This window comes from Lepidothrix coronata, unplaced genomic scaffold, assembly GCF_001604755.1.
Source record: "Lepidothrix coronata isolate B3197 unplaced genomic scaffold, Lepidothrix_coronata-1.0 Scaffold44, whole genome shotgun sequence".
NCBI lineage: Eukaryota > Metazoa > Chordata > Aves > Passeriformes > Pipridae > Lepidothrix > Lepidothrix coronata.
In genome coordinates this window covers 984,000-998,037 of record NW_016690224.1, presented here as the reverse complement: position 1 = coordinate 998,037, position 14,038 = coordinate 984,000, and the positions used below count along the sequence as shown (strand labels likewise).

Sequence of the window (14,038 nt, the reverse complement as noted above, 5' to 3'; positions counted from 1 at the left end):
CATGCTGGGAGCTGTAGTCTCACCATTCGTCTCCCGCCCTCCCCGCGCTTCCCGCCGCCCTTCGCCCCCGCCCCGCCCTTCCTGTGGCGGCCCAAGATGGCGGCTGAGGTGGATTTCGGGGACCGCGAGCTCTTCGGGCAGCTGGAGGGCGAGGACGAGTCGCCCTCACCGCCCGCCCTGGACGTGCCCGTGGCTCTGCTCCAGCTCTACGAGCGGCTGCGGGACCGTGATGAGACGGTGCATCGGCTGCGGGCGGAGAATATCCTGGGGGGCAGGCAGGTCCCGCGCCGGGCCGGGGGGACGCGGGAGCGCTGCTGCCGCCGCCGGTTCCCTTCCGGGCCAAGCGGGCCCGGCCCTCACGGGATCTGGCTTTTCCTCTGAGGGGAAAGACCTCTCGGTGTCCGCCGGGGCCCGGGCGCGTCCCGGAGGGCGGTGAGGGCTGAGCTCCGCCCGAGGGAGCCGTGCCCGGTTCTCCTGGGCTTCCTCAGAGGAAGCTTCCCCCCAAAACTTTAATCCTCAGGCCCGCGCCGGCTCCGCCGCAGGAGGAGGCTCAGTTCTTGAGTCCTGGGCTGACTGTTTAGCGGCTGTCGCTGAACTCCTGCTTTCTGTCTTCCTAGGGAAAAGAAACATCTGTGTGTTCACTTTGACAGTCCATTTTTAGCGTAGCTACAAATAATTTTAAATTGTGAAACTGTGACGGGTTCCCTAAAGGAGTTTTGGGTTTGCCACTGCAGCAGAGTGGGATCTGAAACGGGTATTGTCGTTTATTTCCCATTTACAAGTACGGGTGTATTACTGTTGCCTTTTGTTTTGTGGTGATGACAGAGTTTTTTAAAATAAAGTATTACAAATCTGTTAATACAGCCCTAGTGCATTGTGCATGAATTGCATTGTTGGGATTGTCCCAGCTGGTCTGCTTTTTCCTATTTTTTTTTCTTTTTATTGTGTTTCCTCAGCAACAAGTGGATTTGTAAATAATCTCCTGTGTGGTGAAAAGGAGGGTCTGAAATCCTATTTGTTAGTCTGGAAAATTTTTCTTCAGTGTTTTCTTGTTTGGTTTGGTAATTAAGGTGGGGGGAGTGTCTTCCAAAGAAAATCATATTCCTTAACCATAACTTAACATCGGGAACTTAAAAGGAAGCTGAATATTCTGACTTGTCCCAGGTATGTTAATGCCGATATTTATATGTGTATATGTGTGTATATATATATATATGTATATATAAATAGAATTTGTCTGAGATAACAATCTCCCACATCTTTTTAAACCTTCTTTCCACGTCCTAGTCCCTGCTCAGTTATTGGGCTTCTAAAATGCCATTTCAGTTCTTGAAAAGTCTTTTGGAGTTGAATATCAAGGACTTAGTTGGTGTCACTGTAACTTAATTTATTTGTGTGTATCTGACTCTTTATGAAATGTGGCCTTTAGGGAAACAGTTTTAGTGTAAAGTTCAATCAAATATTTCAGTAAATAAGAGATCTCATTTATAAGTTTGCTACAGTTATGAGAGCATGAATAGATTTCTGTTCATCCAGAACATGAGTATTTTTGTAGTGTGATGTTCTAATTTATTTTCTTTCCACCTCACACCAGCCAACCTGCTTAAAAGGAGGGTGATTAAGTGGATAGGAACTTCTTAAAAGGATAAAACTTGTATTGGCCAAACCTTCCTCTCCCTGTGGAATAAAACAGATGGGGAATATTCACTGTGACCATTGTTTGTGTCTCTGTTCTGTCCTAGTGGAATCTCAGTGGAAAACTCCAAAGTTGATGGGCCTCTCTTGCAGATTTTATTTATGAACAATGTCATTTCTAAGTAAGTATTTCCAAATAAAAACCAATCCTTAGAAGAAATGGGAATTTTCTTGTTCCTTTGGGTATATTGGTGCTGTGCCCAATGGAGGGATGTACTTTTTATTTAATAACATAAACTGTTAAGCTTGAAAGGGAGAAGGAATAATGGGCAATATGAAAGCAATATTGCTTTCATTAGCAATATCTGTAATTATCTGAATGTCTGAAACTCTCATGAAATGAATGTCGCTTCGACGATCTCAGAGCGAGTCTGAGGAGCAGTTTGGATTTCAGGAATGTTGTGGGTAAATGCAGGAAATTAAATTTTCCCTGCCTGAGTTGATTTTTTGCCACATCCAGGGTGCTCTCAAATAACAGATTGTATTCACCTCGGATGAGGGTGGGAATGGGGCAGAAAAGAATTTCACTGCCTCTTTTCTGAGTTCTTTAAGAAGTGGTAAATGCTTAAAAAAAAGCCATCTGGCCTTTGTTTGAGCCTTGCTCGTGTCTGATCTCTCTGTGCTGCTTCCTTCCCTCTGTCCCAGGCGGTACCGCCAGGAAATTGAAGATTTTGTTTTTAGCTTAGTTCAGAGATATGAGGAGCAGAAGAAATGTGAGCAAGAAAAAAAACACCTGAACGCTAAACCCCAGGTACTTCCAAATTCCGATTGTTCTGAGATGTTCCTTCTCTCACACCTTTCCAGTGGGAATATTGAAATGCTGTGCTGTTAAATAGTAACAAAACTGAGCTCAAGTAACAAACAAATGTTGTGTAACCATTTGTGCCAAAAATAGAGCCCAGGATAAAGAAAAGATCTTTTCTGCCTGTGAAAATGCTTCTTTGAAATTTCAGTCAAGGCAAATTAAGAAGTTGGTTTAAATAATAAAGTATAAACTTAATGTATAAACTTAATGCATCCTCTTCTGGTGTGTTTGGCCCAACTCTGAGTATATGTAAGAGAATATCAAACAAAATCTGAAAAATTACACTTTCTTCTCCTAGTTTAGATTTTTGAGTTTTACCCAACATTCAGTTTGAATAAACGGGTGGAATGGCAGATTTCCCTCCATCTTTCCCTGAGCTTTCTGATGAGAATGAAGATGTTGTTGTGCAGAGTATTTCTCATCAAAGGAAACATTAGAAATGAGCTGTGTCATGCTTTGGACTCTGGAAAGCATCATGACTAATGTGGACATCTCCAAAGGACGGCAGCTGAACTCCACATTCTGTGCCTTTTCCAAACTTCACTAGCTCAGGAGCTCTTCTATTTACCATTATTTCCAATTAATTCTTTTAATTTTTGCTTTTCCTACCAGCCCTCCAGTGTTGTTCTGGAAGAGGACTATAAAACAGCCAGCTCATCTTCTGCTAAAAAAATGAAAGAGGCTTTTAGTGTAAGTTTTTGACTGTGCTCTTCCATGGTAGGTCCGACTCTTCATTCTACATATTCTACTGCCATTAAAATAAGATCTGTTCACTGCTGTTACACTGAGAAATCAAATTTAAGTTCAGCATGTTTTGGCTACATCAGTGAAAAAAATCTTATGTGTCCAAGCGTGGGTGTGTGTTATTTGTAAATTCTTACAGAATGGGGGAAAAAGCCTGCAATTATTTCAAGCAGTGTAAATTTATAGAAATGCTACAGATCTCACCTAAATACTGACACATTTCTGACAATTCTCTGACTTTTTCTCTGCAGGTTGTAGGAAGTGTTGTGTATTTTACCAATTTTTGTCTCGATAAACTGGGACAGCCCATATTAAATGAGAATCCACAGCTGACAGAAGGATGGGAAATCCCAAAGTATCCTGTTTGCTAAAACATCTTTATTCTCTCTGTTTGTCAAAGCCAAAGAATTCCAGTTGGTAAATTGAACTCCAATTCTCTTCAGTAGATTTTATGTTGCTATCGAAACCATATCAGTCATTAGAGATGGAAGGTTTTAATGAGTCATTAATGGCTTTTTCACTCAAAAGCAATAAGTATTTTGATATGATTGACTTGTTGACTTTTAGCCTTATCCTTGGGAAGAGTGAATGCTTTATGCCTATAAATACATCTTGTGAATTTAGGAATTTCCTGGGCCAGTCCCTGATTAGGTTTGGAATGACAACTCATTACAGGTTGAATAAGTTTTCTACCTCTGTAAAAGGGAGAAGAAAAGGGTTTGGCAAACTCAAATATCCTGTAAGATGGTTTTTATTAAAATGGACTTATGGAATGCTCTTAACATGCATCCATGTGGTTCTTTACTGTTTATTAAAGCCACTGTTTGAAAGGTGGAGTTGAGGAAAATGTCCAAAAAAGTTGGGAAGTGTTGAAATATTTTTTAATACTGTAGTCTCCCATGGCAAAAAGAAATGGGACAAGAAATTTCTGAAGTAACATCATCCCCATATTTCCAGTATTGCTTCAACCCTGGAAATATTCAGGACAAGAACCAATTTCCCAGTTCATTTCTGCAATATCTACTTCTCAAGTTATAATAAAGGTCATTTCCTAGTGTTAAAAAATGGCTTGTACCTGAACAGAAATTGCAAATTTGCAATCCCCCAACCTCTGGATGAAGGGAGTAGATTCCTAACAGGGGAGTTTCTCCTAAAATGCCAGGTTAAGTGTGGAAGATTTCCATATCTTCCATATCAAAGCTTAACTTTGATATTGTTCTTTAAATGTACTTATTGCATCTTTCTTTAGAGCTCCCAGAGATGATATTAAGCCTAAACCAGCACTTTTTTGAGTGAAATGGTACATCAGGTGCTGGCTTCTAAATGACCAAAGTGCTGCACTCAACGTGCAGTTTTGAAGTTCTAACAAAATGTGACCTTTTTATTAAGATTAAACAGAATGCTATGTTTTTAATAAGATTGCTGTAAGGCATTTCAGAAATATTACCTTGAAATTTCTGTCTATAAACAAGAGAATTTTAGTTTTAGCTGATAAAGTGCTGATAAAGAGCAAAATTGGATATTGAGTACAAACTTTGCACGAGGAAACAGCATAAGCTCATCTTAGCAGAGAGTTTAAAGTAGATACTATTTTATGGTTTATACTCTGGATTTCATATCAAGGACTCATCTGTAACTTAATGGAGAAAAGTCAGTATTCAAAGCATTATGAAGTTTTCACTGATATTTTAAACAAAATTGAAATTTTGCTTCATCCAGTAGCAGTTCCTTATTGAAATCTAAAGATATCAGCAAGTTTTCAGCCAGATTCTCTCCCTAGATGGACAAGAAATACAAGTAAAACCCAAAAGGTTTGTATTACTCTTAAATATCGAGTTTTGAGCTGAAGAGTTCAGATGTACACTGTGATTATTCCCCAGTTAATGAACCATTGGACATACATAATGAGTTTAATTAAACCAGAGCTGAGCTTTGCAGTCTGTGGTTCTTTACTGACTTTCTTTAGGAAGGGCCTAAAATCAACGTGTGAAAACTTTGTGAATTTTATACTCAGTTCCTCTGTTCCTTGTCTTTTTAGTGATTAGTTTGTCATACTTACACTGGTGTATTGTCATAATTCTTATTGTTTTATGGAGTAACTCCTGTCTGACTTATTTAATAGAATTTTAACTGATCTCAGGGATGATTGTGTAGTTTTTTTGGGAGGTAAGAAGCAAAGTGAATTCAGTTTCCAGCTGACAACTGGTTTGGTGTTTGTAGCATCTAAAATCCCTGATTTCAGGTGCAGAGAAGACCAGGAAAGCTTTTAGTGGGAATTTCAAAGATAAAGGGGAATGCTGAGCTAAAGTGGTTTGATTAGAAATATTACTGAATGGAAAGCAGATGGAAGGGTTGTGCCCCTGGTGTGGGATAGTGATGCAATACTTGGAGCCCCACAGAAGGTTCCTGTTTGAGTGAAGATGAAGCACGAGACACTTCACTTTATCTCATTTGAGGCTTCAGGAGGTTGGAGTGTGGGGGGGGTGGCCCTGGACACTTATTCTGGTGCCACCCTTTCATCTCCATTTCTGGTTCCCATCCTAATTGGGTAAAAATGAATGTTGAGAAAAGAAATCTTTCTCTAAAATCTTGGTTTCCCCTCCAGTGATATTGCAAGTATTTGCTGTCATGGCATGAATTTAGAAGGAAAATGAAAGTTGAAGGGCAGCTGCAGTTCCATTCCAGGTTTTCATTGGTTTCTTTCTCAGGAAGACTAAACCTAAAAATCTGTCAAGAACAAAAATTGTGAAGTGCTTTTATTTAACACTGCAAAGTTGCTTTCAGGCTTAATTTGTTGTGCACTTTTTAAGCAGGCCCAAACCTCATTGTTTCAACTGTGGTTCTGAAGACCATCAAATGAAAGACTGTCCACAGGTAAAGTCATCACCAGTATTCCAAAGATTGCTGCTCTCCAAGAAATGTTTCATTTAAAAAAGCATTAGAGGTGCTGGGATCAGAATGGACGAGTGGTTTTATTCATTTATTGATTAGATTATACTGCTCATATTATAAATTCTAACCTACTAAATCAGAAGGGAAATTCGTGTTGTAACATCATGGTTTGCCTCTTTTTATTTGTGGGGGAAACTTTGCTTCATCCAGTAGCAGTTTCTTACTGAAATCTGAAGTTATCAGCAAGTTTTCAGTCAGATTCTTTCACTAGATGGACAAGAAATACAAATAAAACCCAAAAGGTTTTAACTTTGAACAATCTCCTCCTGTTTTAGAGCTCTCCAGGTCCAGGGCAAATACTCCTGGGGTTTGCTGTGTGGTTTCCATTACACCTGGTTGTATCTCTGGGCTGTGTGATCAACAACTGAGCATGAGGAGGGCAGGCAGTGCCGGTTGATGTTGTAAAATATTACAGTAATATATAATAATATATATAAATTGGGAATTTAAACTTCCCAATTTTCTTGTCTTTAAGCCACGAAATGCAGCTCGGATAAGTGAAAAGAGAAAGGAGTTTTTGGAAGCCTGTGGGGACACGAGCAATCAGAACTTTCAGCAGCGTTACCACGAGGAAGAAGTAGAAGAGAGGTTTGGAAAATTTAAGCCAGGAGTGATCAGGTATCCCTTTCCCCTCCATTGGAATACCCTTTTGACCTCTGGAGTGCCAGATTTTCAAACTGTGGGTTTATTGTGTTTGAATTTGCTAAATAGAATCTTGTTTAATAAATGGCAAAGATATTTTTCAGATGAAAACTCATCACCAGCTTGGTCGTCCTCCCCTTTCCCATGGTCCTTTCCCTAATTTAGGGAGACAAATGTTCCACTTTGACTTCTCATATTGCAGATTTATGATGATCCTAATAAACTAAAAAAAGCATGCAAAATTGTGAAAATTTGGAGCTTTGAGTGTCCCTTCCTCTCTGTTCAAAATGTTTAAAAGAATCATAGTTTTATGTGGCAGTCTCCAAAAAATCCCCCGGTAAATTGAGTGTTGAGTTCCACCCTGCCAGAGTGTGACATGAATCAGAAGTAGCCGGTTAAATAACTTATTCTTGGTGTAGAATTAATTCTGTTAAAGCATGTGAGAAATTCAAAAAGTTATATTGAATATCAGAGCTGGTTTGGATCTAAAGTTGTTACAGCTGGGATTGAAAAGCAACTCAGTTTGAGCTAAAATTCCGCTGTTTTAACTCGACAGTGTGAAATGCAAAAAATGTTCGTAACCACCTTTTGTCAACAATTCCAGAGTTTGCTGTAATTTTGTTTTCTGTTTTGTTTTGTGTTTGTTTTCTTGCTCAGTGTGGTCCTCCAGGATGCCCTCGGTGTCACAGACAGGAGCCTCCCTCCCTTCATCTACCGCATGCGCCAGCTGGGGTATCCCCCGGGCTGGCTCAAGGAGGCCGAGATGGAGCACTCAGGACTTGCTCTTTATGATGGAAAAGGTGAGGAATGTGGGGCTGGAATGCACTTTTAGTATGCCTGCTGTCCTCTGGCTGCACCCTACCCAGGAGACAGTAAAGTGACTGGTTTGGAAACCTTCATCTTCCTCATGCAAGAGGGAGAAAGTTGCAAATCAAGTTTTTCTAGTCTTGTAAAAATGCTCCTTCTTTATCGAGCTGTGATGTAGCAGTGAGACAAGTTCTGTGTGATTGGATTGCACAGAGGAAGATTGTCAGTGTGATTTCACTGTTAAAACCTGGAGTTCCTGTGAAACTCTGCAGGACTTGCACGTCACCGAATCACAGGGACCCACACGGATCATCAAGTCCAGCTCTTAAGTGAATGGCCCATACTGGGATCCAACCCAGTTATTGGCATCATTTCCTCTTCTATTGGCATCATAACACTTTCTCAAGTTCAGTAACTCCCTTGTATATAGAAGACTAAGAAGACCAGCAACAAAACAACGCGTTTCTTGAAACCCAACTTAGAAAGTAATTTATCAGCTTTTTGCTCTGGCCAAAGTTTGTTCTGCATCTCAGAACTGTCCCTGGGGACAAATTCTGAGGATATTAGTGGTACATGAAGAGCAGTGGTTTTAGGAATCCCCAGTTGGGTTTCTGGGGAAGCTTCATGCAGGTACCTGATGGATTTGGTCACTGTTACTGCCCTTGTGGATTACAGAACCTTCTATCAATACTTACGTTCCAAAACCCTGTTCTTAAATCCTGTGGATTTTTTCCAGTAACTTTCAGTTCTTAATTAACATCACTAATAATTATATTTCCTTACAGGTGATGGTGATGGAGAAGATGAAGAGTCTCCCCAACACAAAGGTATCACTTACGATGTCTCCAAGTTGGTAAATTATCCAGGCTTTAATATATCCACTCCCAGTGGCATCCCAGATGTAAGTACCTGTTCTCTGCCTTCTAAATAACATGCTGAGTGACAGTAAATGCTTTTAGTTTTATATTTTGCACCTGACAATTTTCTTTCAACAGTCTCTTATTTTGAAGCCCCTGGTTTGGGGCTGGGGACTGTAATTTATGTGACATCAATCTGACTGATACCTGTCATGAGTCCTGGGGGTAGGTCTGACAGTGCTTCTGTGGGGGTTAATTCCATTATGAGACCATCAGGAGCCTAGAAGGATAATTCAGTATTTTTAAACACAAAGCTTCACACATGAATGGCTGTTCCTTCCCTACATTTAAATTTTCTGAAGGTGAAATAGGAAAATTACTGTGGGTTTAACAATTTCAGCCACAGAAACTGCATCAGACCAGTAACTGCACAACCTCTGCAAAGCTGTGTAACAACCAGAACAAAAACAAGTCAAAGACCCACATAGTGGGTGCTCTCCTAAGCTCAGAGCACACAAAAAAATCTGTGGGTGCTGCACTTTTATTTTCAAAAGCCTTTTAACCTGCTGGTGGTGAATTTGATCACTGATGTAATGCCTGTGCATTTAAAAGAACCACTTGAGCACTTGCAGCTTTACATTTGCCCATTTAGTGTTTTTTCATTCTTAACCAAAGTTCTATTCTCAAGCTTTTTCAAGTTTTCACTAAAAATTAAGTTTTTTAAAATAAGCCTTTTTTGTCTGAACAGTTATTTCAAGGGGAAGTTTGTAGTTGTGTTACAAATGTCCAAATCTAGTTATTACTCTGATTAATGAGGCTTTTGATGAGAAATTCATCTTGTCTTGTTAATCTCTCAGTGTTTCCTTTAATTTTTACTGTTGTGTTATTAACCAACCACATGCAACATTATTTCTCTGTTTTTTTTCTCTTTGCTGTAGGAGTGGCAGATCTTTGGTTCCATCCCCATGCAGCCCTCTCAGCAGAAGGATGTTTTTGCTCAGTACCTTTCTAATTTGCAGGCGGTGAATGTATCTCCTTGTTATTATAAACAAAAAGAGTTGTCATGCAGTCAGTGTAGTTAATGATTTCTTGCTTAATATCTTCGTTTTTTGCACAAGGGGACAGAGTTTCTTGTTGACACCAAAGGGATGTGAAATGCTGATCTGGCTTCTCTGTTTTACCAAAATTGCTTCATGTTTAGAATAAATTCCATTATTTAGTTAATACTTTGCACTGATTTATAAACAGTTGTGAAAAAAGATTGCTATAAACTTTTACAGCCTGAAAATTATCTTAGTTCCAGATTCCCCTAATAATGAAAAGCTTAGTTACCATAGTCATGACATCCCTCAAATGTCAATGTCTGTTTACACTCTGGGTCCCTAAATCTTTATATAGTTACAAAATCCCTTTAAGTAGGTTCTTATAGCTGGAAATGTTACCCTGTACAGTTTAATACTAATTCTTTTTGTTCTCTTGGATAATTTCAGCTCAGTCGAAAATCCAGCAATAAAAGGGCTGCACCTCAGTCAAAGTCTCATCATTCAAAACGACAAAGAGAAGACAGTTTGGAGGTAGCAGCAGCTGACATGGACCTGGACTCTGGTACAGTCACTCTGCACTTTCTTTTTTCCTAATTTCAATTTTTATTTTCAAAATAACTTGCTCTGAATTAAAACGCCGGAGTTAAAAGGAGAAGGCAGCGTGTCAGTGGTCATTCTGGTGGTAATTAATGTCAGTGCTGACATGTGCCAGCTGTGTCCTACCCAGTGGCATTTGGCATCTCTGCAATGAGCATTTTGGGTTGCTGTGATTGTCACAGGGGTTGTCAGATCCTCCATCCCAAGCAGGAGGTTTCAGGGGTGCTCAGAGCAATTGCAATGTTAGGTCACAAATTCTGATCTCCTTACTTCAGGTATATCCCAAAAAAACTTCTTCACAGAAGACCTCTAAATCTTTAAATATTTGGATGAAATAACATAGAAGTTACAAGCTTTCAGCTTCTTAAAAATGAGTCAATCTCAAAGGAGGACTTAGTGTTATTTAAATGTTCAAAGAGCTGGAGAAACTTCTGGCTTTCCTTCTGAATCTGCTGTGAGGAATCCTTCAGTGTGGAATGAGTTTGTTCTTAATACATTCAAGAGGTTTTTTTTTTTCCTTGAATAAGTAGCAGAGTAAAAATCCCAAAACCCATGACTTTGGTGGATATTAAAACCTTTACAAAGTTCATTCTGCCTCAGCTAAAAAGCAAGGATGAGAAGACATAAATCTGGTGGTTAATCACAACAGGGGCACTTCGAGTCTTGTCCTGGTCTCAGATTTCAGGTTCTAACAGGTGTCATTTAATCTCTTTCTAGATCTGGAAGCAGCACAAAGATCCCAAACTCCCAACAGTTTTCAGTTCCAACCCCCTCTGCCACCTGGATCTCCATCCATGTCCACCCCTCCTCCCATACCCCTAGGAACACCCCCCCTCACTCCTCCTCAGCCCTCAACACCCACCCGCTCCCCTGTGCCCAGGACTGCTCCACTGAACCCTTCCAGTGATATTCCTCAGCCAAAAATAGTGGACTCTGTCATGGATGAGGACACCCTGACCTTGGAGGAGCTGGAGGAACAGCAGAGGTTGATCTGGGCAGCTCTGGAGCAGGCAGAGAGCACCAACAGTGACTCTGATATCCCCGTGGACACACCTATAACTGGGAATTCCGTTACATCCTCACCATCCAGGAATGAGGTGGATCTCATTGCAGAAGGCAGGTCACCTGAGAAGGTGATCCCAGCAGAAACTGAGTTTTCTGACATGAGTGACCAGATACCAGAAAATGAACATTCTATAACTAGTCCTAATCCAGGAGACACTTTACTTGTCTTAAAGGAAGATCCTGATGATGCAGTTTCTGAAGGCGTGCTGGATAACACCATTCCTGCTCCCAGCCCCAAGGTGGATGATGGGGAGAATAAAGTGGCCACAAGCACTGAATCACCTGCAAAAAAATATAGTCTTGTTTCTGACATGAGCAAGTTTGCAGAAGGCAGGTCACCTGAGAAGGTGATCCCAGCAGAAACTGAGTTTTCTGACATGAGTGACCAGACACCAGAAAATGAACATTCTATAACTAGTCCTAATCCAGGAGACACTTTACTTGTCTTAAAGGAAGATCCTGATGATGCGGTTTCTGAAGGCGTGCTGGATAACACCATTCCTGCTCCCAACCCCGAGGTGGATGATGGGGAAAATACAGGAGGGAATAAAGTGGCCACAAGCACTGAATCACCTGCAAAAAAATATAGTCTTGTTCCTGACATGAGCAAGTTTGCAGAAGGCATAACACCGTTTGAGTTTGAAAACATGGCAGAGTCCACAGGGGTTTATCTACGGATAAGGAGAGTGTTAAAAAACTCCCCAAGAAACCAGCAAAAGAAAAAGACTTAAACCTTAACTGGTCTTCCTTTGTTTTCTTATGTCCAAATCCCAGCTTCCTTCTGTTTCCTCCTCCAGTTTTACAAACTCAGATGACCTTCCTCATCCTCTGGTGGGAAAGAGAAAATCTTGACAAATACATTTCTGCCCCGTTCTTCCTTGGAATTGAAGTCAGTGCAGAGCTTCCACATTGACCAGGACCACCAATGCAGCCAGAAAATGTAGAATTTTCCCAAATTCCACTAAGGAATAACAGGACTGTTGATTTGTTAAGAGCATTTTACTTGCCAATACTCAACACTCTAAAAAGAGGAGTTTGTGGTTTGGTGTTCATTACTTTGGCTAAGATTTATATTGTCCTTGAGTTTCAGGTGGATTGGTGATTTTTTTAATATCTGTCCTTTGTACAATAATCTACATTTTATACATTTTGCTAATTATCCTGTAGATAAGTTTAATATATTCAGAATGTTTTTAAAAAGGTCTAATGTTAAGATTTCCCACATCAAAGTCCTGGCAACTGGATGAAGATAATGGGGGATTACAGATTATTATTTTCACCGGTTCAAGTATTTTTATAAATTATTTATGTGGGTCTGTTTTAATTATCACTGTACTTTTTGTACCATCATCCTTCATGTAAACTTGCTCTACATACATGTTCATGGTTGTGTACAGAGGTTTAATAAATAGGCTTTTGGCTAAAGAGCTTTTAATTGGAGTCCTAAACCAGCAATATGCTAGTTTTTGAAATTTAGCTGCTGAAGATAATTAGAAAAACAAGCCGATCAAAACGAGGATGAATAAAGTTAAATATTTTTGGAAGGGCCACAACTCTTGGGTTCAGATTTTTATAACCAAGGAGCTGCTAAAATTATTTTAGCTATTAAATAGAGCCTTGCCATAAAATTCAGTTTTTATAAGCTGAAGAGTTGCCCACTTTTGAATCTTAGAAGTGTTACAATTGTGCTGATTAACACTTTTTTTCCCCTTCTCAATTATCTTCAGAGGGAGCTGTAGGTGAAGTGACTGTACCTTACTCACATTGCCAAGAGAGGGAGCACGAGATCGATGAAACTATTCCTTGGAGCTGGTAAAGCATTTGGCCTTCCATAAATGCAGGAAAAGTCTTCCCAAGTGAAATGCCACTTCAGCCAAGTGAGATGCATAATAAACCAAAGTAAACCAGAGTAAACCAAAGCATTTTCAAGTAGCTAAGGAAAAACTTGTGAAGGGGGGATGTCCGTCCAAAGGTGTTTTTTGTAAGAAAACATCAGAGACTGAACTTAATTCTTTACAATTCTCATCTTTGCAGTTAGTGCTTGTTGGCCAAAGATCCTTAAAATCCATGATATTAATACACTCTGCATTTCAATGTTTGAGGGAAGCCCAGGCTTTTTGCAGTTAAAGCCTTTAAATTTATTTTTTTTCCTGTAAACTTTACAGGAAGGGAAACCCAAAGTGCCTTTATATATGAACAGCTTGTCTTCTGAGAGGCTGAAAAACCTTTTTGCAGCATCCCCCAGTTCAATTTATGTGGTTGCATTTGGAAAGCAAGTCAAGGTAAATGTTCATTGTATGTGCTGAAAGGAAAGGCTTTTTCCTCCTAATTTAGAGGAGAAATAGCATTTCTGTAACAGGAGAGACCAACAATATGTTGCTTCCACCTTCTACCCACCTGCAAAGGAGCCTCTCTGGGGAAGCAGGTGGAGATCTGGCACTTTCTCCAGGCCTTCTCCTCCTCCCATGGAGTTAAAAGCTCTCCAGGCCTTCTCCTCCTCCCTGGAGTTAAATCCAGTAATGCCAGTTTACACAAACCCTCCCGAGCTCCTGTGCTGCATCACTCCCACGTGGATGATACTGGGATGCAGGGCATGAGGTAACAATTCCCAGGGCACACACCTTTGGGTGTGTGGAGCTGCTCATATTTGAAACATCCAGTTCTCTCTCCACACCTCAGAAGATGGTTTTTTAATGGCTCTTGTAAACTGCTGCTGCTGTAGCAGGACAATACTCACGTGCTTCTGCCTTGCTCCCAGAAACCACAAGATGAAAATCGTCTTTATGTGACCTCTTTGTTCACAACAAATTCATCCTCAATCACCTAAGTAT

General features: G+C 40.3%; 1 protein-coding gene across 6 annotated transcripts; it reads left to right on the top strand.

Annotated features, from left to right (window-relative positions):
- Positions 1 to 48: 48 nt before the first annotated feature.
- ZCCHC8 (zinc finger CCHC-type containing 8) lies at positions 49 to 12,636 on the top strand. Of its 6 annotated transcripts, none has more exons than XM_017814260.1 (15): positions 49 to 259; positions 1,122 to 1,164; positions 1,743 to 1,817; positions 2,341 to 2,446; positions 3,113 to 3,190; positions 3,496 to 3,599; positions 4,990 to 5,055; positions 6,058 to 6,118; positions 6,672 to 6,814; positions 7,496 to 7,638; positions 8,431 to 8,546; positions 9,441 to 9,524; positions 9,993 to 10,107; positions 10,860 to 11,262; positions 11,542 to 12,636. In XM_017814260.1, exons 1-15 carry the CDS (start codon positions 97 to 99, stop codon positions 11,936 to 11,938), a joined length of 2,097 nt encoding a protein of 698 aa, XP_017669749.1. In that variant the 5' UTR covers positions 49 to 96; the 3' UTR covers positions 11,939 to 12,636. The 6 variants fall into 6 exon arrangements, with proteins under 6 accessions (XP_017669749.1, XP_017669747.1, XP_017669748.1 ...); XM_017814258.1 differs by having other exon boundaries at positions 6,055 to 6,118; XM_017814259.1 differs by having other exon boundaries at positions 6,055 to 6,118; positions 10,860 to 11,446; positions 11,726 to 12,636.
- Positions 12,637 to 14,038: the final 1,402 nt, after the last annotated feature.

Excerpts from the sequence above, each read along its gene's own strand:
- ZCCHC8 (XM_017814255.1), top strand. The coding sequence starts at position 97 with ATGGCGGCTGAGGTGGATTTCGGGGACCGCGAGCTCTTCGGGCAGCTG. Across the intron at positions 260-1,121 it reads GCATCGGCTGCGGGCGGAGA|ATCGGGAACTTAAAAGGAAG; the intron begins ATATCCTGGGGG and ends CCATAACTTAAC. Across the intron at positions 6,815-7,495 it reads TTTAAGCCAGGAGTGATCAG|TGTGGTCCTCCAGGATGCCC; the intron begins GTATCCCTTTCC and ends TTTCTTGCTCAG.